At 37.1% G+C, this 26,048-nt stretch overlaps 1 protein-coding gene and 1 long non-coding RNA gene across 3 annotated transcripts in view; one reads left to right on the top strand and one right to left on the bottom strand.

The window, feature by feature from the left end:
* The window catches only part of LOC137385566 (insulin-like peptide receptor), a 43,564-nt gene extending 20,300 nt beyond the window's left edge, over positions 1-23,264 (bottom strand). The window contains exons 1-8 of one of the 2 annotated variants that reach the window (XM_068072050.1): positions 23,207-23,264; positions 17,880-18,163; positions 17,068-17,604; positions 11,620-11,804; positions 11,254-11,452; positions 9,916-10,017; positions 9,218-9,362; positions 6,252-6,404 (exon numbers count right to left, since the gene is read on the bottom strand). In XM_068072050.1, coding sequence (XP_067928151.1) covers positions 6,252-6,404; positions 9,218-9,362; positions 9,916-10,017; positions 11,254-11,452; positions 11,620-11,804; positions 17,068-17,604; positions 17,880-18,135 — 1,577 coding nt within the window. In that variant the 5' untranslated portion in view covers positions 18,136-18,163; positions 23,207-23,264. The remainder of the gene's footprint in view (positions 1-6,251; positions 6,405-9,217; positions 9,363-9,915; positions 10,018-11,253; positions 11,453-11,619; positions 11,805-17,067; positions 17,605-17,879; positions 18,164-23,206) is intronic. The other variant, XM_068072051.1, reaches the window with a different exon arrangement.
* LOC137385567 (uncharacterized) lies at positions 22,682-24,220 on the top strand. The gene is made up of 2 exons (XR_010977783.1): positions 22,682-23,049; positions 23,660-24,220. It is a non-coding gene; the product is annotated as an uncharacterized lncRNA (long non-coding RNA).
* Positions 24,221-26,048: the final 1,828 nt, after the last annotated feature.

Genomic DNA, 26,048 nt, shown 5'->3' with positions numbered 1-26,048 from the left:
GGCAAGTCATTCACATAAACAAGAAACAGAAGCGGACCCAAAACTGATCCCTGAGGGACCCCAGAGAGAACATCGCAAAAATGTGATTCAACACCTCTCATTGAAACAAACTGCTTCCTACTAATTAAAAAAAATTCTAATTCATGATATAAATATAGGGCGAACGCCAAGTCTTTCTAACTTAAATAACAATTTCCGATGATTTACTGAATCAATGGCATTTGAAAAGTCCAGTGTCAAAACATCTGTGATACCATGTTTCTCTTTATTTAAAGGTAAATCATTGAAAGTATGGATCAGTTATGTCTCACATGACCTGTCTTTACGAAAACCATGCTGAGTCACACAATATTTTGTTTTTATCAAAAAATTGATGAATGTTGGAAGCTATTATGTGTTCCAGTAACTTGCAAGTAATACAAGTCAATGAGGCAGGCCTGTAATTGTTTGGTTGCTTTCTATCGCCCTTTTTAAAAATTGGTTTCACCATGGCAAGCTTCCATATATCCGGCAGAGAGCTCAAGGTCAGAGAGTACTTGAATATTTCAGTTAATGCGCGAACACAAGCATAAAAAGTCTTTAGAAGTATGCCGGTTAGATTGTCTGGACCACATGATTTAGCAACTTTAATGTCATTGAGAACTTTCAGAACACCTTCCTTTTTTATTTTAAAAACAGAATCATCTATATCATATTTCTTAAAGTCACTTGGCAAAGGTTTATCGTCGTCAACAACAAACACTGACTGAAAAAAGCAGTTAAGCATATTAGCTTTTTCTGTTGATGACTTTGATGTAGATCCATTTAGAGTTAGATTGGGTATAACATCACAACCGTTGCTCTTTGCTTTTTTAAGGTGTCTGTAAAATGCCTCGCTATCCCCTGACAGTAACGGTTTATAAAGGGTTTTAGATAAATGTCTTTTTAGCTTGTAACACGAGCCTTTTGTTATATTTCCGTGTGTTTCTGTACCTTGTAACATTATAGTTAGTTTTATTAGTTTTCATTAAACGATAAAAAAGTTTCTGTTTTTTTATAGCATTTGACAAGTGTTTTGCAAACCATGGTGGTTGTTGTGTAGTTTTTCTTGTTCTACTGGCACAAGAAAAACTACACAACCACCATGGTTTACAAAACGCTCGTCAAATGCTATAAAAAACAGAAACTTTGTTATTGTTTAATGAAAACTCATGTTATTAGAATACATTTTACAATTATAATGATAATAAATGCTATTCATAAGTTTAGTTGTATGTATAATAGTACCACTATTGTTTTTTAACATGTCTTATTATTATTACAAAAGTTTTCTTATCTGTTGTATTGCTTTGCATTTGTGCTATTATTGAAGTTGATAAAAATAGCATATAGTACGTTGCATTCATTAAGAGATAACCGGTTAAAATTATTGGAAAAAGTTGTATAGCCGTCCAATAATAGGTTGAATAGTAACAGTAGTACACCTGTTAGTAGGCTTAATAGTAGTAGTGGTATTCATATTACTGTTTCCCTTGCTTGCCTCTCCTTTGTTTAGTTATAGAGACATTTTGAAGAAACGTGTTTTACACTGACTAAAATGGGAAAATGTCGACTGACAAGTGATGCCATTCCTACTCTGTTCGCTCACAGGCAACCACCTGTCTCTGAAAAAAACTGCTTTAAAGAATATTATAACCACAAGCTGCAGCTTTTCTGCATCCCTCAGCACAAGCCGAAATATGGATGAGGGAAATTTTGTCATTAATTTCTATATTCAATGTAGGTTTCTTATTATGATATATCAAACTGTGCAACAGATTTTTGCAAAAGTAATTTTATATTACAATCAGTTTCAGTTATTAATTTACATGTATTTTTTACCAGGTAACTACAAGGAGGTATGGGAACAAAAATGCTGTGTGATTAACAATTGTAGTCTTTATACATGTAGCTTTCTTACACACTCTAACTTTCCTAGCTGACACTCACTTCTATAATATTTTTCCTATTAGTGCGTACAGCAATTATCTTATCAGTTGTTGTGGGCAGTAAAACTTAGGTGCTGAGGTATAAGTGATATGTATGATTTAAATATCTGTCTAACATACACGTATTTACTAATGAATTCAATCCCTCATTGCCAATGATAATAACTTGCTTGCTGCACATTTTTAATTCACACAGGTCAACGTTTCTCACCTTCTATTCATATCGATTTGCATGTTTATGCGCTGTTCAGAGAGTAAAAGTGCTCCCCATTTGCTGATGCTTAAATTTTGAAAGTGAGTATAATTGTTTTTATTTTAATATGGTATATTTTGATTTTTAAAAATTGATCCACCAAATGTCTTAGAATCAGAACTAGCAACAAGTAAGCCTACAACTTTGATTACATCCGAAATCAAGAGCATAGAACGAATGTTACGGAAGAAGCTTAAGAAAGTATGTTATTGGTAAAAATAATTGAAAACTCTAATTTGATATAGATTATTTTTAAAAATATAAGCTGATTTACGCTAATATGCATTGAGATAAGAGCAATTCAGACCCATATTGGTATAGAACAGTTTTATGTGAGTAATTTCGAGGAAATTTAAGTTCTTTGAAACCCTAACATGTATATGCTTGTATATGCTTGTTGAGAATTGTGATGAATTTTAATTTGGTAACATGCAGATCTATGTTGCTAGTGTTAATTTTAATACCAATCTGCGTAGTCGATTTCTCAATAGGGTCAGTAGTGGTAATCAAGAGCATTTTTAACAATGTAGCCACTTGTTTATTTTTTGCAGGTCTAAAAAGAATGTAGGGCTACCTTAGAAAAACTCCAAACCCATCAAATGGCTCTCAAAAAGTTGTTTAATAGGATCAACTTGTTGCTCTTCAGAGACATTCCACTAGAGGATTGCAATGGCAACTCGATACAATAAAGAAAAGGCTCAAGTTGCGGTTTGCTTGTGGGTCCACAGGTTACAACCATCTGCTGGATTCAGGAATGCCTCTTCCGTCTGTTAGGACACTTCAAAGACGACTTCAAACTATCTGCTTTGAGCCAGGAGTTCTCACGACTGTTATTTAATACATGAAGGAAAAGGTGAGCTTGTGTAATAAAGAGTTATCTAGTGCCTAATTATATTGTGTGTTTATTTTTAATTTTATGTTTCTTAGATTTGTTTTGCTAATTGCTCTTTTTATATTCCGATGTCTTTGCGTATTATACCGCATTTACAAGCTTCTTTTATTTAGGTTCCGAGTATAGATGAGGGGGATTAACAGTGTTGTCTTGTGTTGGATGAGATGGAGATTACTGACGCCCTTGAGTATGATGCTAGCAACGGCTCTGTAATAGGAGAAGTGACGTTACCTGGCCATAGTGGCCTTGCTAATCATGGTTTAGTGGTTATGCTTGGAGATTGGTGAGGTTTATTTCTTGTTTATTTCATTTATCACTTTCCTCTTTGTGTCTGCAGTTTTACCACTAATATTACTGCAAATCTAAGTGTTGGCTGTATCTTTGCAGGAAATACTGAAAGATGAACAAATTGTCGCATTTCATCTCACTGGTAAATCTATTTCCAGAGACAGTCTAACTTTTCTTATTATTGATGTCATAACACACGCAAGTGGTATTGGTCTGAAAGTTGTTGCTGTCACTTCAGACATGGGGTCAAGCATCCAAGCAATACGGAAGACATTTGGTATTGAAAGCAAAGGGGACTCACTAGTGAGCTGTATTCCACATCCTGTGTCTGGTGATAATATACTTCATTTCGTAGCTGACGTTCCTCACATTATTAAAAATTTAAGAAATGCGTTTGGCACTCATAAAGTTTTTACAATAGCTGACTATATTTGTACAAAACATAATCTTCATTCTAACTGCATAAAATCTCCCATGTTTTTGATCTTTTCGAATTCCAGTCTGGTGAAGACTTAAAATTAGCGCCTAATCTGTCTGATAAAACGGTCTCATCAACAGGACACTTCAGCAAGATGAATGTGACGAATGCCATGCATCTCTTTAGTAAGTCTATTAGTGCTGCTCTGAGGTACCTCATTAGTAATGAAGGGAGAACTGAGGAGTATTTAACAATAGCTTAGTTTATTGACACAGTTGATCATTGGTTTGATTTGATGTCCTCTCGACACTTGGTAATGGCTTTATCTAAACACAAACTTGATGCTTATGTTGATGCTCGTTCATTTCTTGATGATTTTATACAAATAGTTCAGTCAATGCGGATAGGATTCAAGTATAAAGGAAAGCCAGTCCAAGCTGGTATTCGCTTATCTACACGATCCGTACTGAAAATTTGTGATGACGTGCTTGACAACATGGAGTTCTTACTCACCTCCAGGTTGACACAAGACTGTATCGAGAACCTTTTCAGCTCGGTAAGATGTAGAAGTCCTGTGCCAACAGCTAGAGAATTTAAATATGTTCTAAAACTGATCACTGTGGCACAGTATCTCAAACCGACCAAAGCTTCTAACTGTGTAGAAGATGAGTGAGAGTACTTTGGAGATTTGTTGCCATCTACCATAGAAGTACCAACTGCAGAGCCTCTGCTCATAGATATACCTCTGGTTTCACGTGAGGAAATCAGCGTAGCAGAAGATGAGTCACTATATTATCTAGCTGGCTATTGTCTACAGAGTTTGCTAAAGTTGAAGCAAGTATGTGAAGGTTGTTGCACCAGCTTATCTAACACATCTGGTGTTGCGCACTGTAGGTCAGATTTTCTGCAATTAAAAAACTTTAAAGAGGGTGCTTTGTGTGAAGTTTCTGGTGACACATTTGCTGTTCCAAAAGTGGGAGTCAGGCGTGACAAGCTTTGAACCTCCTCTTAAAGGTTGACTTGCAACAAAATTCACATTACAGTTATTTGGTATCAAAAGATTCACCATGTCTTACTCTGTTGTGTTGTAGGTGCAAAATATGTGGAAATGTGATTACAAGCTTTTACAAGCTCAAAAACGAAATACTTTATGTATTCTTACTTTACTCATCCTTGGTGGCTAGTACAATATGTATACATGTTATAAACATGTGTAGGTCAGCCAATGCACACAAAATACCACACTGGTGTAACTTGCTATTGTATTAGTACAGCTTGGCTTTTTTGACTTGTTTATTCAGAGTTAATAATTTTTATTGTAACATTACTATAAAGTATAGTATTTTCTATGTAGAAGTATTTTCTATGTAGTATAATATGCTCTTTTATTATTCAGGTTTTATTATGGAAATTTGTTCAATTTTTATGTTGTACTACATACTTCTTGCGCTTTTAGTTAAAATCATTGTCCGTAATAAATTTGCGGTTGTCCAATCATTTGCATGAAACAAGCCTGTTTATAATTTTTAAGAACCAAAAAATTGGCAAGTTATGGTGTTATAAATAATTATTATTGTGAATACATTAAATTGTTTTTTTGGGGGCCTAAAGTTGTGAAATTGCAAGTAAACACAATTTAGCTAAGACACTCTAGCGCATATAATAGGAGTTGATTACTAGTAGTAGCAGAAAAGTAGTAAATATGGAGTTGTCACCTTTATAACTGCAGTGAGAGTTAGAGCAAAACCTGAGCTTTCTTGTGGTATATTTGATACTGATCTAAGGTTACCCAAAGTAGTTTTATTAGCTGATAAACAAAGACAGGTAAGAACAGTCCATTGTAAATCTATATAAAAGTAGGCGTGGCCGATGTTTGTTTGGAACTTTCGATGCGTTTGTATAGGCTCCGTTGGTGGTGTAACTCTCCCTATACGACACTGCCCCGACCATGCTCAACATGCCCTGACCACGCTCAACATGCCTCGACCATGCTCCACAAACTCCGATAATTTTTTTGGATTTTAAAATTTTTATGAAAACTTCATTAGTTGGACTGGAAAAATAATACTGCCCATTGAAACACTGTGGTGGGCCGCACCTATGCTATGAAAGTCAATTTGATTGTATTATAAACAAAAGAGTGATAGCCAATCAAATTTTGCCTGCTCAACTTACCCCTCCACTTGTCTCCTCGATTATGATGTTAGAGACGATGGAGTTAGCATAAGATACTAAGGGGCTATTCTGATAGGTTATATAAAATCGTTTTCACAGCCTATGGGGCCAATCCTCAGTCTGTGAGATGATCCTTACAACTTTTGAAGGTATCCCTGCATTCAATTCTCACAACCTATGATATAATACTTTGTTGCTTATGGGACAGTTTCCGTAGTCGGTGAGAAAAGCTTCGATAGCCTAAGAGATAATGCTTACCGAGTAGTATCTAAAAATTGTTGAATCTTCGAGACACACAGCTGAGGATTCTGCTGAAAGAACATCATGCCGTTGTCAATAGTCAAGTTTGGGTGGGTCTCCATGTCCCACAAATCTTCCATGTTTTCATTGTCCATAACATACAAAGCGTACCTGCAGCACGCATGTTTTGATTAGTATCTTTCCATGAGGTTGAGAGTGACCATCAATCAAGAATTATAACGTGTTAAAACTAGATTCTTACATTCTTACTTGAGACTTGGACGAATATAGTGGTTAAGAACTTTGTCAATAGTAGTTCAGATGCAGAAGTACATAGAAACACTGTTATGAGTAGTGCATAGAAACACTGGTATGAGTAGTGCATAGAAACACTGGTATGAGTAGTGCATAGAAACACTGGTATGAGTAGTGCATAGAAACACTGGTATGAGTAGTGCATAGAAACACTGGTATGAGTAGTGCATAGAAACACTGGTATGAGTAGTGCATAGAAACACTGGTATGAGTAGTGCATAGAAACACTGTTATGAGTAGTGCATAGAAACACTGGTATGAGTAGTGCATAGAAACACTGGTATGGGTAGTGCATAGAAACACTGTTATGGGTAGTGCATAGAAACACTGGTATGAGTAGTGCATAGAAACAATGTTATGAGTAGTGCATAGAAACATTGGTATGAGTAGTGCATAGAAACACTGGTATGAGTAGTACATAGAAACCTGAAGGCTGACAGCTTCTAAGTCATATTTAATTAACGAACCTAGTGCTCTGTATGCATGAATTCAAATAAATGCATAATAAATGAATGAAAAGAGGATGCCTGTATAAAAGGTGCTATAAGGATGCCTGTACAAAAGGTGCTATAACGATGCCTGTATAAAAGGTGCTATAAAGATGCCTGTATAAAAGGTGCTATAAGGATGCCTGTATAAAAGGTGCTATGAGGATGCCTGTATAAAAGGTGCTATAAAGATGCCTGTATAAAAGGTGCTATAAGGATGCCTGTATAAAAGGTTCTATAAGGATGCCTGTATAAAAGGTGCTATAAAGATGCCTGTATAAAAGGTGCTATAAGGATGCCTGTATAAAAGGTGCTATAAGGATGCCTGTATAAAAGGTGCTATAAGGATGCCTGTATAAAAGGTGCTATAAGGATGCCTGTATAAAAGGTGCTATAAGGATGCCTGTATAAAAAGTGCTTTAAGGATGCCTGTATAAAAGGTGCTATAAGGATGCCTGTATAAAAGGTGCTATAAGGATGCCTGTATAAAATGTGCTATAAGGATGCCTGTATAAAAGGTGCTATAAAGATGCCTGTATAAAAGGTGCTATAAGGATGCCTGTATAAAAGGTGCTATAAGGATGCCTGTATAAAAGGTGCTATAAGGATGCCTGTATAAAAGGTGCTATAAGGATGCCTGTATAAAAGGTGCTATAAGGATGCCTGTGTAAAATGTGCTATAAGGATGCCTGTATAAAAGGTGCTAGAAAAACAGATGTAGAAATAGTGGCGAAGGCATGGAGAATGAAAGGAAAATATAAAGAATGAAAAGCAGAGGGCAATAAAATACAAGCAAAAGAGCAATAAAAATACATTCATACAGTGGCATACAAAGAAAAGGTTAGTAAGAAAAACAAAGTACATGTATCTGTGGCCTATATAGGCTTACACAGCATGTAAAGAAGTGAAACAGGTCAGTAAATATTCTTAGTTGTCAATCTAAAAGCAATATCTAGGCAAGAAACTTTCATGAAACAATCTGAGCACACCATATAGGATATGTACACATACTTATCACCACAATCTGAGCACACCATATTGGACACGTACACATACTTATTACCACAATCTGAGTACACCATATTGGACATGTACACATACTTATCACCACAATCTGAGTACACCATATTGGACACGTACACATACTTATTACCACAATCTGAGCACACCATATTGGACACGTACACATACTTATTACCACAATCTGAGTACACCATATTAGACATGTACACATACTTATCCCCACAATCTGAGTACACCATATTGGACATGTACACATACTTATTACCACAATCTGAGTACACCATATTAGACATGTACACATACTTATCACCACAATCTGAGTACACCATATTGGACATGTACACATACTTATTACCACAATCTGAGCACACCATATTGGACACGTACACATACTTATTACCACAATCTGAGCACACCATATTGGACGTGTACACATACTTATTACCACAATCTGAGTACACCATATTAGACATGTACACATACTTATCACCACAATCTGAGTACACCATATTGGACATGTACACATACTTATTACCACAATCTGAGCACACCATATTGGACATGTACACATACTTATCACCACAATCTGAGCACACCATATTGGACACGTACACATACTTATTACCACAATCTGAGTACACCATATTGGACATGTACACATACTTATTACCACAATCTGAGCACACCATATTGGACACGTACACATACTTATTACCACAATCTGAGTACACCATATTGGACATGTACACATACTTATTACCACAATCTGAGTACACCATATTGGACATGTACACATACTTATCCCCACAATCTGAGTACACCATATTGGACATGTACACATACTTATTACCACAATCTGAGTACACCATATTGGACATGTACACATACTTATCCCCACAATCTGAGTACACCATATTGGACATGTACACATACCTATCATCACAATCTGAGCAAGCCATATTGGACATGTACACATACTTATCGCAACAATCTGCACACACCATATTGGACATGTATACATACTTATCACCACAATCTGAGCACACCATATTGGACATGTACTCATACTTATCACCACAATCTGAGTACACCATATTGGACATGTACACATACTTATTACCACAATCTGAGCACACCATATTGGACATGTACACATACTTATTACTATCCAAGGTACGGCCACCGATGTGAGTCAATGACTTAAAGAAACTGAGGTCGCTGAGATACTGGCTGCGGACAACCTTTACATAACCCTCCACCTCCACAATGTCCTTGAGGTTCTTGTGCAGCAGAGACAGATTTCCTGCAAGAGCAATAGAATAACTGCCACATAACCACAGTAGGTTTTGACAGCATGACTCACTTTATTTGTACTTCCTCCACAAGCTTTGATTTACAGGATATAATATTTAGTAGTGTGAGAATTATATGTTCATGCAGGTTAAGCATGCCTTCCAGGATAACTCCGCTGAGTTCGTGTAGGTAATAGCATGTCTCCCATGTTAACACTGTTGAGTTCAGTAGGCAAAATTATGCCTCAGAGGTTAGTACTGTTGAGTTTGTGTAGGTTAAATCAGGCCTACTAGGATAACACTGTTGTATGCATAGTTAGTAGCCACAAGTAACCATCAATAATACCAGGTATACAAGTATCACAAGTATACCATCAATAATCTGGTAGGTAGACCATAACTACTGCTACCTCTGCTAAGCCCAGTCTATACAATAACTAAGAGTGTAAAAGAGATTTTACAATCACAACTGCCCATCTAACTGGACAAAACTGTTCTGCTAACAGCGCCAAGGAGTGTGGGTAGCAAAAGATGGAAAAGGCTTACCATGTATACAGCACATACCTGGGGCATTGCTCACCGCTATCTCCAGGTGACCCAGGATGACAGTGCATCCATAGTAACTTTCACTGTCACTCTCTGCTCGTATAATTCCACCACCGCAAGCTATAAGAGCAATATAGCATGATTGCTATAAGAACAATATAGCATGATTGCTACTTATCTGAGAATATAGCTTGTTTGGAGCAAATAAAAACTAGACAATGCACTGAGCTAAAACACTAGAAACCAAAAACCAAATCGACCGGATGAGAAATATATTTGTCTACTTGGCTTACAACTATGATCGCTGTAGCTGTATGGTTTACTGAAATATTCATCTTCTCTAACCTAATCATTTTTACTGTCCAAAAGTACAGATAAAAAGCAATGATTAAAAACAATGTTTCACCCATCAAGCAGTACTTCAAAACAAAATATAGAAGAGCCATTTAGCAATTCTCCACTTTTGAAGTAGTGCAGATGATAAAATGCTATTGTATTACTGAAAACCTCCAAGAAAGTAAATGATAAGACTGCGTTTGATAAGAGCCATCACAACGGCCGATGATTTAGAAAAGAAACTTAAGGTTTTTGCATCATGAGCCGCAACAAAAATGACAGCAGGTTTTAACCTGCAATCATAACAGGTGATTAAACATGAGTTGCCTGTCACTACAATAACAATAATAATAACAATGATGATGAGCATGGATAGAGAACAGAAACATACAAATAGAAGTTCACCAAGACACATAAATCAGTCACTCTCATTTCTCGGTTAAAAACACCTTGTAGAAATATTCATAGCAAGGATTGTTAGCATGTTTTATTACTTCAGTGTTCGTAGAAGTTGCCTCGCGCTATACGTGCAGAGTATACTGGTAGTTGAAGATACTTGTAACAACTAGGAGTTTGAATAGCGGTTCACAGTCATGAGTGTCTTTGCCACCAAGTACTGAATTTCCTTAATGTTTTTCAACCAATATGGTGAGCAAAGCTAAAGAAGCTAAGTCCAGACTACAAATAAAAACTATAAAGAGGCGAAAATTGCTTGTTTGGCAGGGCTAACATTAGTTGTGAAAGTAAAATGCTAATTCGAGCATGCATAACGAGGAAACAACTGCCAAATATCTCTGCTTGTACTTCCAAAAGTGAAAACTAATGTCAGTATTTTTAATACCTTCACACGTAATAATGGCAAACTAAATTTGCCACAAAAATGACACCACACCTATGTCAAGTTTTAACCTAGTTTTCATACATTGCATTCTTTCACCATAAATCTAGAAAAAATCCCAATAGGTAGCTTCTCACACTGATGCGGGAATAATCAAACATGGACAATGAAAACCTGCATACCATTGTCACAGCTGTCTGTGCACTCTACGCATTCGCGTACTATGTCATCTTCTGGAGAGTCCTTTGTGAAGTTCAAGTGCTCAATGTAGTTAGTCGGACACTCCAGCACACACTTGTTTTTGTGAAACTTGTTTAAAGTTCCTTGAAAGTTGTTGTCAAAGATACATTCTGCACGGGTTACGCAGTATCTGTTTAGCATCTGAATATAAACAAAACAAGAGTTGTTGAGCTATGAAGAGGTCAGCTCATGTATTTAGCTAGCCATGAAAAAACAAATAATTTTATATCATCAAATGCTTAGGTAATGCTACAGCTTGGTCCTACTAAAAAATAGTGGGGAGAATAACTGAGCATTTTGACACCCACCTCCAACAATGGTTCCCCATTCCCATTTCGTTCAGGGCATCTGGAAAGACACTCGCCATTGTATGAGACTCTTTGACACACATAACAATGTCTCGCAGAGTTGATTTGAGTGCAGCCACCCAAACACTGGCTGTGACAGCACCTTCCCTCGCGGTCGCAGCCAGTGTTGACTTTACAAGTGCAGACTGTAATTAGACACGAGAAGCTGAAGAGAGCGAACAGAACAAAGCGATCAGTGCAGATGATAGAGCAACGCAGTGATGGACAAGCAATGGGTTAATGCCAGGCCTACAGAGGTCATCAATCATAGATCTTGTGATTAGGCAGTACAGAATTGTTAGAGGAGTTTTGTCTGACAGTTTTTGTGATTTACGAAGCGAGTCTATCTTATTACAATTGATGGTGGGGCCAGCAAACTTGCTTAGGCTACTGCTGAGTCAGTAATGATTGAGAAGCAAGAGGGCAGCCGCTGAAGATCCTAGTAGACAGGTAAAGTGAGGTTACTAACTTATAAGCTGCCTTCAGCTGCCGTTCAGACAGTTTTCATGGGAGGGCATTAATGATATTTGTGAGCTGTATCAAGAGTTGTTTATGATGCGCACTGGCAGCCATTTATGCCTGGATGCCGCCCTAGGACAGTATAAACATTGGCTTTTACAGCAGCAATTTTTATTATATAAAACGCTTGGCGATGCGTGGAACAAAAGAGAATAAAAAAGGATATGACGTAATGTAATATAACAGTTATGTACGTAGTATAACTAAACATGAGTTGTCATCCCACAGTGCAAATAACTCTCAGTTCGGTATGCACAATATTCAGTAAAACGCATAGACTAGCAAGCGTAACAGGAGTATTAATATGATTATTTATACATATATATATCAGATTGTGCTACATGGTAATGATTGTATGTCAACATGGCCCCTCCAGCATTAGCATGTGTACAGCCTGGTTGTGGCGTATCTTGTCAAGTGATTTTGTAAGTACATCGGCTACATTGTTAGCTGTTGCAAAATATTCGTATATGATGTCATATGTCAATATGTTTCGTGCGGTTATGCTGCCTGGCTGTCTAGCTGGCCAGTACGATAGTCCCTTGATTGTCACAGTAGACAGGAGTTTTATCGTTGAGCGTTCGACCAAGTGCTCCAAGGAAGTTTCTTAAGTAAAGTGTTTCCTTGACAGCGTCTGTCAGTGCGAGATACTCGGCCTCACATGATGAGAGAGCTACTGTCGTTTGCTTACGTGTATTCCAGCTAATTGGTGCTGTGCCTAACGTTGCGAGGTAACCACTTGTCGAGCTGCGGTTTTCAGTGTCACCGGCCCAATTAGAGTTAGTAAACATGGTCAGCTCGTCTTTTGGTTAAGCTGAGAATTTCAAGGTATAGTGTTTGGTTCCCTTCAAGTAGTGAAGAAAGCGTTTGGCGGCTTGTACGTGTGTGATGTTGGGTTTTTTGACAAACTGAGAGAGCTTTGACACGGTCCAACTGATATCTGGTCATGTACCAGTCATAAGATAGATTAAACATCCAACGGCTTGACGATACAGAAACTGGGTGTCCTGATTGTTCTCTTGTTTGTCAGCGCTAGCTGTCAGAAGGCGCGTGTTCGTGTCGGCGGGCGTTGCAGCCGAGTTACAGTCGGTCATATTGAATTTTGATAGTATGGCATTGACATAACGTCCTTGGCTCATACAGTAGCTGCCATCAGGTTGACGTTGGAAGTCAATACCCAGAAACCCTTTTAGTTGGCCTCTGTCATCCATCTTGAAAGCAGTGTTTAGCATTTCCTTTACAGTGTTGACTGGGTTTCATGTCACTGCTAGCAACTATGATGTTGTCAACCCAAAATAGCATGTATATGTCATTTGGGTTGGTGTGTTTCTTGTATACACAGGCGTCACTATCATTTGATGTGAATCTGTTTGATTTTAGGAATTCTGTCAATAGTTGGCGCCAGTTCTTACCGCTTTGTTTAAGTCCATACAATGACTTGTTTAGTTTGCATGTCAGGCGTGCGTTGTTTTGGTGCGTTACGTACCCTGGTGGTTGTTCGACATATATTTCCTTATCTATCGGCGCGTTCAAATATGCCCCCTCAACATCAAGTTTGTGTAGATGTAAGTTGGAGTTTGCGGCCAGCTGGAGAATCGTATGAATAGATGTGAATCGAGTGGTCGGTGAGTATGTTTTGTCGAAGTCGGCCTGGTATTTGTGAATATCCTTTGGCTACATATCTAGCCTTGTACTGAATTTGTCCATCAGCACTTTTTTGTTTGTATGTATATACCTATACCTACTTCCCTTTAATCTCGTGCTGGTGAGGCGGTAGTTCTGTTATTTTCCAGATGTGATTGTCACATAACAGAACGATTTTTAGAATCTATTGCTGCCTTCCAGTTTTCGGTGTCGTTGGCCTTTATTGCTTCATCATATGTTGTAGGTAGTGTGAGTAATGCAGCACATGCGTAGTCGACGTTAGTCAGTAATTGATAGTCGTCAAGATACGACGAAGGGCGTTGAGCTCTCTGTGGTCGTGACGATGTTGATGTTGGCTCAGCGTTAGTGATGGTATCAACTGCACCTTGTACTGGTATGGAAGTTGTGCTCTCATCATCTGAAAGGGAGTCAACTTTTGGTTTGTTGTGTATGTACATGTTATGGGTAGTGATCACGTTGTTATTGGTGTTGTTGAGAACTAAATAGTCATTGTTAATCGGGTTGATACCTAGGTACTTTCCACGCTATCCTCGAACATCCAGTTTCTGTTTGCGGGTTTCGGTGTAGAATGTGCAGTTTGAACCAAATTCGTGTAGGTTCCTCATATCTAGTTTTCTATATGTGAATAGTTCATAGGCGGTCAATCTTGATTTTTGCTGGAACGATTGGTTACGTAGGTGTTGAGCATAATGTATAGCAAATGTCCAGTATGATTTGGGGAGCTTAGATTCGTTTATGAGACATCTAGCCATATCTGGTAGGCTACGCCAAGCTTTTTCGGATTGTCCATTTTGGAACGGCGAATATGGAGTGGTTGTTGAGTGTTTTATACCATTGTTTCGTAGGATATTAGCGAATTCATTACTAGTGTATTCGCCACCATTGTCTGTGTGTATTTCTAGAATGTTCCCTATCAGAGCTGAGTCAGCAATGAATCTCTTGAGTGTGGTTGGCACTTCATCTTTAGATCGAATTGGGTATACAAAAATCATGCCCCGAGTAGTTATCACAAAAGTTTACTATGTATCTGTGTCCATCATGTGAAACGGGTTCTATCGGCCAACATACATCAAAGTTCACGCGTTCTAGCGGTTTTGTTGCACGAGGCAGTGTGTCATCACATGATTTTAGACTTGGACTCAGTTTGTTTTCCTTGCATGTCTTTACTGCCTTTGTGATGCGGATGGTCATGTTTTTAGTTACTGTCGGTAGTTTTATGAGATCATTGTGATTCATGTGTCCGAGCGCTCGGTGCCATTGCTCAAGTGTATGAACATTGAGTGATATGTACATTGCATGTCGGTAAAAGTACTTTTGTCCTTTCTGTGTAACAGTAAATGTATCTTTTGATATAGGCTGTCTTTTCTTTACAGAATGTCAGGCTGGCACCAGTGTCAGTAGCAGCGCGCACAGAGAATAGGCTCATCAGAAATGAGGGGGTGAGTAGTGCTTTAGTGAGCAGTATCCGTTTAGGATTACCATCGGTGTCGTATACATGGAACTCAGCTGTTCATCATGCAGTTGCCATTTGATTACTTCGAGTACCGTCGGCAAGTTGAATATAATGGTTGTCGGCTTTAAAGTCCGGGTCGAATGAAATAAAGCATTCAGCCTTGTTTACAATGTGGCACCAGTAGTGGCACCACAGTCCACTAGAAGAGAATAGCTGTCATCAGATTGTTTTTGATTGGCGTTACTTTGAGCAATTGTGGTGTCTATTGCGAATGAGTATGTTGCTTCAAATTCGGAAGCAACATTGTTGGCGGATGTTGGCGTTTTATTGCTACTGCTCTTTCTCTTAGCGAAGCATATACTCTCAACATGTCCCGATTTTTGGCAGAAGCTACAGCGTAATTTTGAACGTTGATGGCACGTTTTTGTGTTGCGGCCAGTTTTCCCACATGAGAGGCATACTTTGCTGCTGCTAGGTTTTGCTTTTGCGTTGTAGTGACTTGTAATTGTAAGTATTACTGCAGTTAGCAGGTGGCTTATACGTCTTAGAGCTCATGGCGGTCATGTGTATAGGAGTGCGGATAGCTTCTGTATTTGCGTGGTTTGTTAAAGCGGCCTTGAACTCATTGAGTGTTTTGACGGAGTCGGTTTAAGTATGTACAACTACAAACGAATTAAACGAAGCAGGTACACTCTTTAAGAGCATAGCTATAATTAAATTTTCTGATATTGTTTCACCTGCAGAGCAAAGACCAGTTGCGGCTCTCTCTGCTCTTATTAGGTAGTCGGTGACACCTTCGGTTTCCTTCATTGATAATGTCATTAGTTCTTCATATAGAGTTATTACTCTGGGCTTCTCTGTACTGACGTAATGTTTCTTTAATGCTGCTAAAGCCTCGCGTCCATTGTTAGAAGCGTCATTTACGATTAATTGCAGTGATCTGTCGTCCAAAACTTGGACAAGTTCAGCGAAGGCTCTTCTGTTTTTGACATTAAAGTCCTCATCATCTTTTACGCCAGCTGGTAGTAGGAGTATAGCTTTGTGTACTGGAATGTCCAAAGTGTATAGATAGTTAATAAAACGCGTTTCCCATATGCTGTACGTTTCTATATTACCGTCGAAGAGTAGACTGTTCCTGGGCCCATAACCTGTCGAAAGTTGTTTATGATGCGCACTGGCAGTCATTTATGCCTGGATGCCGCACTAGGACAATATAAACATTGGCTTTTACAGCAGCAATTTTTACTATATAAAACGCTTGGCGCTGTGTGGAACAGAAGAAAATAAAAAAGGATATGACGTAATGTAATATAACAGCTATGTACGTAGTATAACTAAATATGAGTTGTCCTCCCATGGTGCACATAACTCTCAGTTCGGTGTGCACAATATTCAGTAAAATGCATAGACTAGCAAGTGTAACAGGAGTATTGATATGAGTATTTATATGTATATATATATATATCAGATTAAGCTACATGGTAATTATTGTATGTCAACAAACCGTAGAAGAGCGGGCCTTGCTAAAACAAAGGGTATACTGCTATGCAAACAATATTAGGTTGGCCGTAAACAACTGCTTGACTAGGCTCAATTGGAAAGCATTCTTTGTTAGAGCGCCTGATAACATAGAGCAACAATATACATGGTCAATGAGTTAGCCTCCAGTATTCAGTGTACTATATACTGTAGTTAGTGCACTCAGAAAGGCAGAGACACGCATATGTTCTAAAGAAAAAAGAATGACATAACATAAAAAGATGAAAATTTACCATCCTGGCAAGTTGACATGTCCCAACAATTTTCACAGCCAGCTGGACAAATATCCACCAGGTCACATCCATTCTTCCTTGGGCGATTTTGTGTGGTCGTTGGTTTTTTACCCCTTGGCGTGATATAGTTCCAGTTAACGTGATCATCAACATAACAGAGCTGTGGATTCATCATAGCCACCACGTACGCCCCAATATAATTGAGGTTGTTGAGTGATATTGACATCAGATTCACATTCTCATAAAGAACAAGACCGTAGTCCCAAAATGTCTCTACATCAGCACGAATAACCCTTAAATTGGGAAAAAGCTGTCCAAGATTAAGCAAGCCATTCACACGATATATCAGCAGATAGCCTGTGATTTCGACTAGTTGTGGGTACTGAACATTTGTATAGTTGTGAACACTAACATGGCTATATATCGGACCTATTTCCACATTGCCATCAATGACAGAACAGTCCTTCAATTTAACAAAATCCTCTACTTGATTTCCTATCGTGATTGTAAAGTCCTGCTTCTTCCAACCACGACAAACTGAATAAAAGAGAACAGCAAAAGGTTAGGCACCAAGGAACCGAGCGAATGTGAAAGAATGTGAAAGAACTATCGACTGCCTACATAAAAACATCTTGTGGTTTGGGTCAACAGGCCATGCGGTTAGTTAAGCAATCGTTCTGACGCGTTTTCTTTAGGAAACAAACAGCAACTAATGACTAGGATGAAAGGAAGCAAACCACAATGAGATGAAATCATCCAAGCTTGCTTGGCTGTTATGCGCGAAGACAAGCCACAGCCCAAACACATCATACCTGTGCCATTTCTCCATGTGAAATTCAAGCCAGGAGGAGGATCTTCATATTCAACAAAATCTCGGCTCTTTTGAACCTCTTGCTGAGGCGCAGATTTTCTAAACAACTGTTTGACTGGAGTGCTAGTAATTGTCTTGGTAGATGCAACAGCTGTCTGACAAACTAGTAGCAAAAATATGATAACAGAATATGTTAGCAGCCTTGGAGAGTTCTTGGTATGAGTGTTTCTAGAGAGGAAACCAGTGCAAAGTCCCATCTTTCTTTGTCAACTAGAGTTGCTGTGTCTAAAATACCAATTAAATCCTAAAGGTAAAATAAAGCAAAATAATTTACAATCGCTCATCTAGAGTTAAGTATACGACTGAACAATTTTCGGAAATGCAAACAAAAAGATAAAACTAAAGATTAAAACTAAATCGTCGCCAAGCGTACCTTGATCCATAAATCTGGCAAGACTTACACAGCTTTATGTCTGTTTGATACAAAATGCTGTTCAAAAATTGATGAGTGATGAGTGTGAAAATTAGTTTTTATATTTCGACCTAAACTCAACTGACTGTGCAAACAGTATAAACGCAGAATTCCATTAATTAAAAAAGGAGAACATCTACAAATTTAATTAATATTTATGCTGATGTTACAGAGTACTTGAAAAAGTGTGATAGCCAAGTATATTGAATAACATGTAATAACTATAATAATATATACTGCACAGCTATCTGAGCAATATAAATTAAATTGTGGTTATAAACAAAATCATTAATTTTTAAAAATGAGTCATTATGTTGACCTTGGCCTACAGATATTTTCAGCTGAGCTAGACTAGTGCTAAACTAGACGGTTGATGACAAACTGCAGATGTGTTCATGCAAATACAATTTCCTGAAGACATAAACAACAACAGAAATTGACCATGACTCCAACAGCTTACAATGTTCATCCAGCATCAGAGACAGTTTTTGTATTTCCAACTCACAGAAGTATTAGCTTACAAAAACTAATAGTAAATAAATAACATGTTTGTTAGTAGGTTGCTTCATAAACTGACAAAACAGATGAATTTCAACACCTATGTATACGATCACATTACAGGATGCACCTAGCATAAGGAATAATGGAGGTTAAACTCTCCACTCTGTTAACCTTTATCACGCCTTGTTTACATAATTTCAATTGTCAGTTGAACGCTGACTCATAACTAGTCCATATCAGTGGTATGAAAAATAGCAAAAAACTGGAAGCGAGGTGGTAAGTGCAAAAAGTTTGTGCAGTTATAACAGCCAAGTTATCTGAACACATTCAGAACTAATCTGAATGACAAAAATCACTTACAATGTTCCTCGTATATAATCTGAATCTTACTATTTAATGAAAGAATTGATCTAATTTAATCGCAAAATTATATGATCTGCATTATTTAGATTTGTTTGAAATCACAGTTCATATTAATTTATTTACAACATTAAAACAATGCAATGTAGGCACGACTATTGCTAGATCATCAATTACTCCGTTCATTTGATACAATCACAATATTACACAATACATTACCAAGCATGCCCACTTAAAAAAACACTCTGACTTGATACCAAAAGATTTCTTGGCCATTTGAAATATAAGCACATATAAAAGTAGGCTTAAAATATCAAATGCCAAACAAAAGCATGCTAATGTGTCTGAAACACAAACAATTTAAATACAAGATATGTAACTATACCAAAGCACCGATTAAACGGATTTAATATTAGATAATACATTCATTACACACATGATGCAATGTTATATTAATACAATTGTGGCCAACGCAATTTATAGCATTAATACTTTTTACTTATCAAACAAAATTTCTAAATAAGGCATACTACTAACAAAATACTACCGCCAATACACTCACTAATAAATCCATACTTGAAACTGATATTTACACAAGATGATTTTATCTTTCACAAAATGTACCTAAGAGTCAAGCTATAGCCCAAAAATATTCGCAACAAAAAGAAAAAACTGTCACAATTATGTTCTAAAAACCTACAATACAATCTCACAGCAAACACATCTAGCCTTGTCAAGATGGATTGCTGTTGTTAGCATTAATCTACTAACTATTAGCTAGTTATGAGTTACATATCGTTGTTCTATTATACAGCTAACAGTTCAGAACAAATACTTTACAGAATATGAATAACATATTTATATTTCCTAGTACACGTGTCTCTTGTAACAAAGAAAAGTCTATACTGTGTGAAATAAGAATTTATATTTACCCGAAGCAATCATTACGATAAATTTTTGTCGGTCGAAGTAGCTGGCTTCATTGGTTAAGCGCAAGCGTGTGAACCAGAATGTTTGCTAATTGTATCAATAGTTAAAGGTAGACTTGCAACAAAATTCACATTAAGGTTATTTGGTATCAAAAGGTTAACCATGTCTTACTCTGCTGTGTTGTAGGTTCAAAATATGTGGAAATGTGATTACAAGCTCTTCTACATCTACAAGCTCGCTGAACATTTGCGTGATATTATATCCTTCATGTCATCAAATATCTGGCATCATTAAAAAGGTTTTGATAAGCGTAGTTGTTTTCTCATCACATGATAATACTACAGCAATGAATTTTGTTTACATGCGTCAGTATATTGTCGACAACAGGCATCGAATTGCTCGTTCCTTATGAAGACATCAAGCTCATCGTGATTCTGAGCATAACATAATAATACATGTACTATTAGTAGTTGTAGTAGATAGTAGGGAAGCTAGCGATCAGGAAATAAGGAAAAATGCTGAAATTCGGTAAGGAACGAAAGAAAGTGCTGGAACCACTGTAAATGTAATGTCTATAGTAATAGGAACAGTTAGAGCTGTCGCAGGGCATGAAGATGAACTGAATAAAGTAGATACTGTGCACCCCTGTATGGCACCTTACAGTGCCTCGCGTTCCGTGTTCTCAACTCGAGTTGTTGAACTCGAGTTGTATTTACAAACTCGAGTTTGTAAAAGTAAGGTGCAATATATCAGCATTACGGTAGCATAACCGTAGATCTGGTTATATTAACAATGGTACATCAATAGGCACCCGTTAGGTAATAGAAATTAAACTATGCATGTACTGTAAAACTAGAGCTAATGGCGAATTAGAGTGTCCAGAGTTTGCAACTCGAGTTATATTTACAAACTCGAGTTTGTAAATATAACTCAAGTTGTACAACTCGAGTTCATCAAAAACCCAAGCCGAGTTCTTTCAACAGCAACTCGAGTTTAACAACTCGGCTTGAGAACATGGAACGCGAGGCACTGTGGGGGCACTGTAAGGCGCCATACTAAACAACTCATCATTTCATTTTCTAGATAGCTATATTTTTATATGGAATTTTTTTTGGTGCATCATTAAACGTCGTTGACATAATTTCAATGCTTGTTCATTTTCGGTGTTCATTCAGTTTCTTGTCAGGTTCTAGAAAGAGAACTCGTTTTTTCATTTGAAAAAGAAGTGGCCCGGCCCCACATAGATTGTTTTTTAGTTTGCTTTTTACATTATACAATTGTTTTTGTCTCTTTATATTTATATAAATATGTGCAAATATCGCCAATATGTAAAATTTAAATATGTATATATATATATATATTTAAATTATTATTATTAATCAATTATTAAACTTTATATAATATGCGCAAATGCAGTTCTGTAAATGAGACACCCCAATTACTCACTTTGCTTTTTTTTACAAACCCGGGTTAGTTTTGCGTAACACAACTCGAGTTCATAAAAAACCCAGGCCGAGTTCTTTGAACAGCAACTCGAGTTCAACAACTCGAGTTGAGAACGCGGAATGCGAGGCACTGTAAGGCGCCATACCCCTAGGTTACGACGTTATACGATTTTTTTGCCTTCTTGATGTCACACACGATGTTTTTTCATCCCTGCCATATGACATTTTTTTCACCATACGATATCGAAAAAGTGTTTTCGAAATTAAAATTTGGCAGTTGTGTGCTGAATGCATTGAAATTATGGAGACGCCAAAATGCTAATCTTCAAACTCCCTCCCACAACGCCTGGAAGAGATACAATACTTGCTCCTTCTCCCTTTCAGTTCAGGGTTATTCGTTTTAAGTTATTGTTAAAACTAAACTGGAAACAGATAAGTGATATAATTTTAGATGATGACAAAGTTGCTGTTTAGTTTGGTAAAATTAATACTAAAACCTAGCTTTAAAAGTTGACTTGCAACAAAATTTACATTACAGTTTTTGGTATCAAAAAGTTCACCATGTCTTACTCTGCTGTGTTGTAGGTTCAAAATACATGTATGTAGAAATGTGATTACAAGCTCTTGAAAGCTAAGAAACGAACAGTTAATCGCAGCCATCACGAAAACGATCGCACGTTGGGATCCTTTCCAAAACGGCTCAAATGGGACGTTAATGAACACGATGTGCTTCTGTTTACACTTTCATGCAACTTCATTCGTCAAAATATTTTCACAAATATACTTCACGCATTCAATAAAACCATGTCTATTGTCATTACGCGTCTATTTCATCATCATTGTAATGCTGTCACTTCGAGCATTGATATTTCAAAACCTAGATTAAAAATCAGTTTAATTTTTTAAAACTTAGCTTGAGGGGGTGCATATCATCCTCTGATAAACATGAGGAGCCTGTTGGTCACCTGTGATGGTCGACAAATGCTGCAGAAATTGTTCGCGCCATCTGGCAGAAAGTATGGGTCACATGATCAGAATACGACTGGATGATTAGACCGAGCTGAAACGAAACTGTAAAGTAGCAAGAGCATCTATGTTTGATAAGGGTTTTCCTGTAAAACCGGAATTGTTTGTCATAAACTAGTGCTACGAGAATTTTATATTGAGCCTTTAATTGCACGTGTTAACATCATAGTCAAAGAGTATCATGCGTCAAAACAATAAACACGTCGAATTGAGTACGTCATCAAAATAAGAGATTTTAATCTACGGCCGTTTTTGAGCTTTTAAGAGCTTGTAATCACATTTCTACATATTTTGCACCTACACCACAGCAGAGTAAGACATGATGAACCTTTCAATACTAAATAGCTGTAATTTAAATTTTGTTGCAAGTCAACCTGAAGAACAAGTATAAATTACTTGTTGTCTATTCAATGGCTATTCAAGGTCGGTATCTCCAGGTAAGTTTTAAAAAAGATAACTATTTGTGAGTTTCTAGCCCGCAGTTCCTAACTCAGTTGCGGAATGTTATACAAATGTTATACAACTGTTAGAAAATGTTATACAAATGTTTTACAAAACCATTTTCTTACGTCCATGGTACTACTGATTACATACCGTATAATCGCCAACGCAGCTACACATTTTTTAAACCGACTAGAACTCGTAGGCTATGATCTCACAAAGAGCATACCATACCATCTCTCCAACTACATTAGACGTAAACAACCTATGAACATTATTGGCCAAAATGTATTTAGGTTACAACCCAGTTTTAGAATTCCAAACACTGAATTATACTACCCTTAAAATAGCCAAGGTCATTTACCCGCGTTTCAATTTGAGCGCCATCTTGGTTTATGCTACATGGTCACGCTCCCTTTTATAGTAACCTAGCAACATTGTACAGCATTTAATCTCAATGAGCTTGTGAGTGCTTTTATCCATCCCCAATCTTAATCAACCTATATATCAGAGCCAAGATAAAGATCTACATATTCATTCAGTTTATATATCAAAGTCAAGCTAGCTAAAGATCTACAGATTCTAGACTATAAGTTTTTGTTGTAGATGGCTATTGGCATGGTTTCAACAAAAGGCAGACAACTCTATATGGGCTCTATATAATTTGCATTTCTTATCAACAGATGTTTCCACTGGATTTAAGGGTACCATTGGCATTGCTCGCCTTACCAGCCCAGTGAACTTTAGCTTTAAAACTTATTAACTATTTAATAAGAGATCACAATATGTAGTTGTTTACATCACCAAGAGCAGAAAACTGGCCAAAACTGTTGTATACATTGAACTCAAATCTTGCAACCTACATTGCTTTGTTTGAAGAGTGGTTGGATTGGCCTCGGCCTAGCTTAGCTTTAGCTATTGCGCCAATAGGTCCCAACACTCAATATATCTTGATTTGTGTTATATTTATATGTGCATGTTATTCGTTGATATAGACCAAAAGCAAACTATACATCTTAACTACAGTATGCTTGACCACAAAATTTATTTTTGATTTAGAAAATAAATGATCTATGCATAGAGAGTAAGCCAGATACTCTTATGCTAATACAATGTCTAATAGCATTATATATAAAAAGTATATAATAAATTAAACAACTAAATGCCTACGAACTGTACAAATTGTATTCATATATAAAGCAAACTATAAATCTTAATTACATTATACTTGACCATCAAATTTGTTTGTGATTCAGAAAATAAATGATCTATGCATAAAAACTTAACGAGCCAGATGCTCTGATGATCATAATATAATGTCTAATAGCATTATAGTATATATACTAAATTATATAATAAATTGAACTACTACATGCCTGCAAACTGTACAATTTGTATGCATATATATATATAGAGAGAAGTCTTAAAAATAAATACTAACTTAAACCGGCTATAGACAATTTATGTCACAGCGACATAACAGTTCACTGTCCTCTAAATAATATGCTTTTTGTAGCATTATGTCTGATGTTCACTTTATGTAAATCTAGGTTTCTTAAGTAGGCAAAGTGGTGCTGTCTTAAATCAAAGTATGTTTCAACCACTAAAGCTAGTAGTGAGAAGTGATGATTATCAATTCCTACAGAAGTGTCAATACAATGTTGGTTTAATTCAAATATATCATAGCGTATAATCTCTTCTTGTACACACTTCAGAATCTTGAGATATTTCAAACATTGATTTGCTGATTAGCCGCCGTCAGATACTTTTCGGTGCAAAGAAAAAGTTGTTACAACACCATCATAAGGAGAAATCAAGCCACCGTTGTTTTTAACTCTTAACAGAACATAAATATCATCATATTTTTGCTAACTTCCTTAGACTGAATTAGGGAAAGTCTACATGGCTCACAACACAACTTCTTAAGCAGTTTCTTGACAAGCCAACCAGATAAATATACAGTAATGTTACCAAGAACAGGATGTGATGTAATGTTTAGCATTCCTTCGGGAAGCATAGTTTGTCTGTCAATAACATCTTCAACATAATCTTCACTACCAACAGTTGGTGGCACATAGGTAGTAGAAGCTTGTAACAATGTGGTGTCATCCATAGACCTGACATTACCAGTAGCTCCCGGTGTAACACCACATCTTGTAACCAAGCACCTAAAGATATGCTGGAACTGCTGGGTTGTCGTTCCAGCCTCCTGAAATAATAACAGTTATCCTTTGATGTAATTGGGAATAAAATGGAAATGGTGCTAAAATATGGACTGAATAATAATGATTTATCAGTTTTATCGATCAAGGACTCATTGAAGTGGGCACAACATAAAATTTCATTTTTGCTGGGGTCCTCCTGTCACCTGGAAACAGTCCACCAAGTATGCCATCTTTCTGGCTCTTTCTTTTTACTCGGAAACCTGATGATAAGAAAACTAGGTAATCAAATTATTAAAAAAACACAAATTAGGATTTGTGGTCTTATAGTCAGTTATAATTAGGGGAAACTTTTATTGACAAAGAAAAAACTGAAAGATTGACTTTCAACCTTTTAGAAAAATGTACCATTGATGCTCAGGATGTTTTTTGTGTTTTAAAACATTCTTATCAACCACAGGTGTCCTTTAGCGGGATATTGCCGAAGCCGAGGACGGGCTGTAGTCTACACACACAAAAATAACAACAAAGTTGTTTTTGTGTGTGTGTGTAGACTACGGCCCGTCCTCGGCCTTGGCAATATCCCGCTAAAGGACACCTGTGTTATCAACTAACAGAAGTTTACTTTATTGAAAAAAACTTGCTCTAGTGATAATGATAAGGATCGCAGTTACTAACAAAGTTTGTTCCATGTAACTGGCACGCCTGATCTATGAGAACAGTGACTGCTGTTATTTGAATTCAGCAGCACCAGTACTGACCTACTTTGTCTCCAACCCCAGCCAAGGTGAATCAACCAGCAGTACAAATTAATTTTAGTAAAAACAGTCAAC

The sequence above is a fragment of the Watersipora subatra genome, chromosome 1 (assembly GCF_963576615.1).
Source record: "Watersipora subatra chromosome 1, tzWatSuba1.1, whole genome shotgun sequence".
Lineage (NCBI taxonomy): Eukaryota > Metazoa > Bryozoa > Gymnolaemata > Cheilostomatida > Watersiporidae > Watersipora > Watersipora subatra.
Note: the sequence above shows the minus strand (reverse complement) of the source record. Positions and strands in the feature narration are given on the sequence as shown.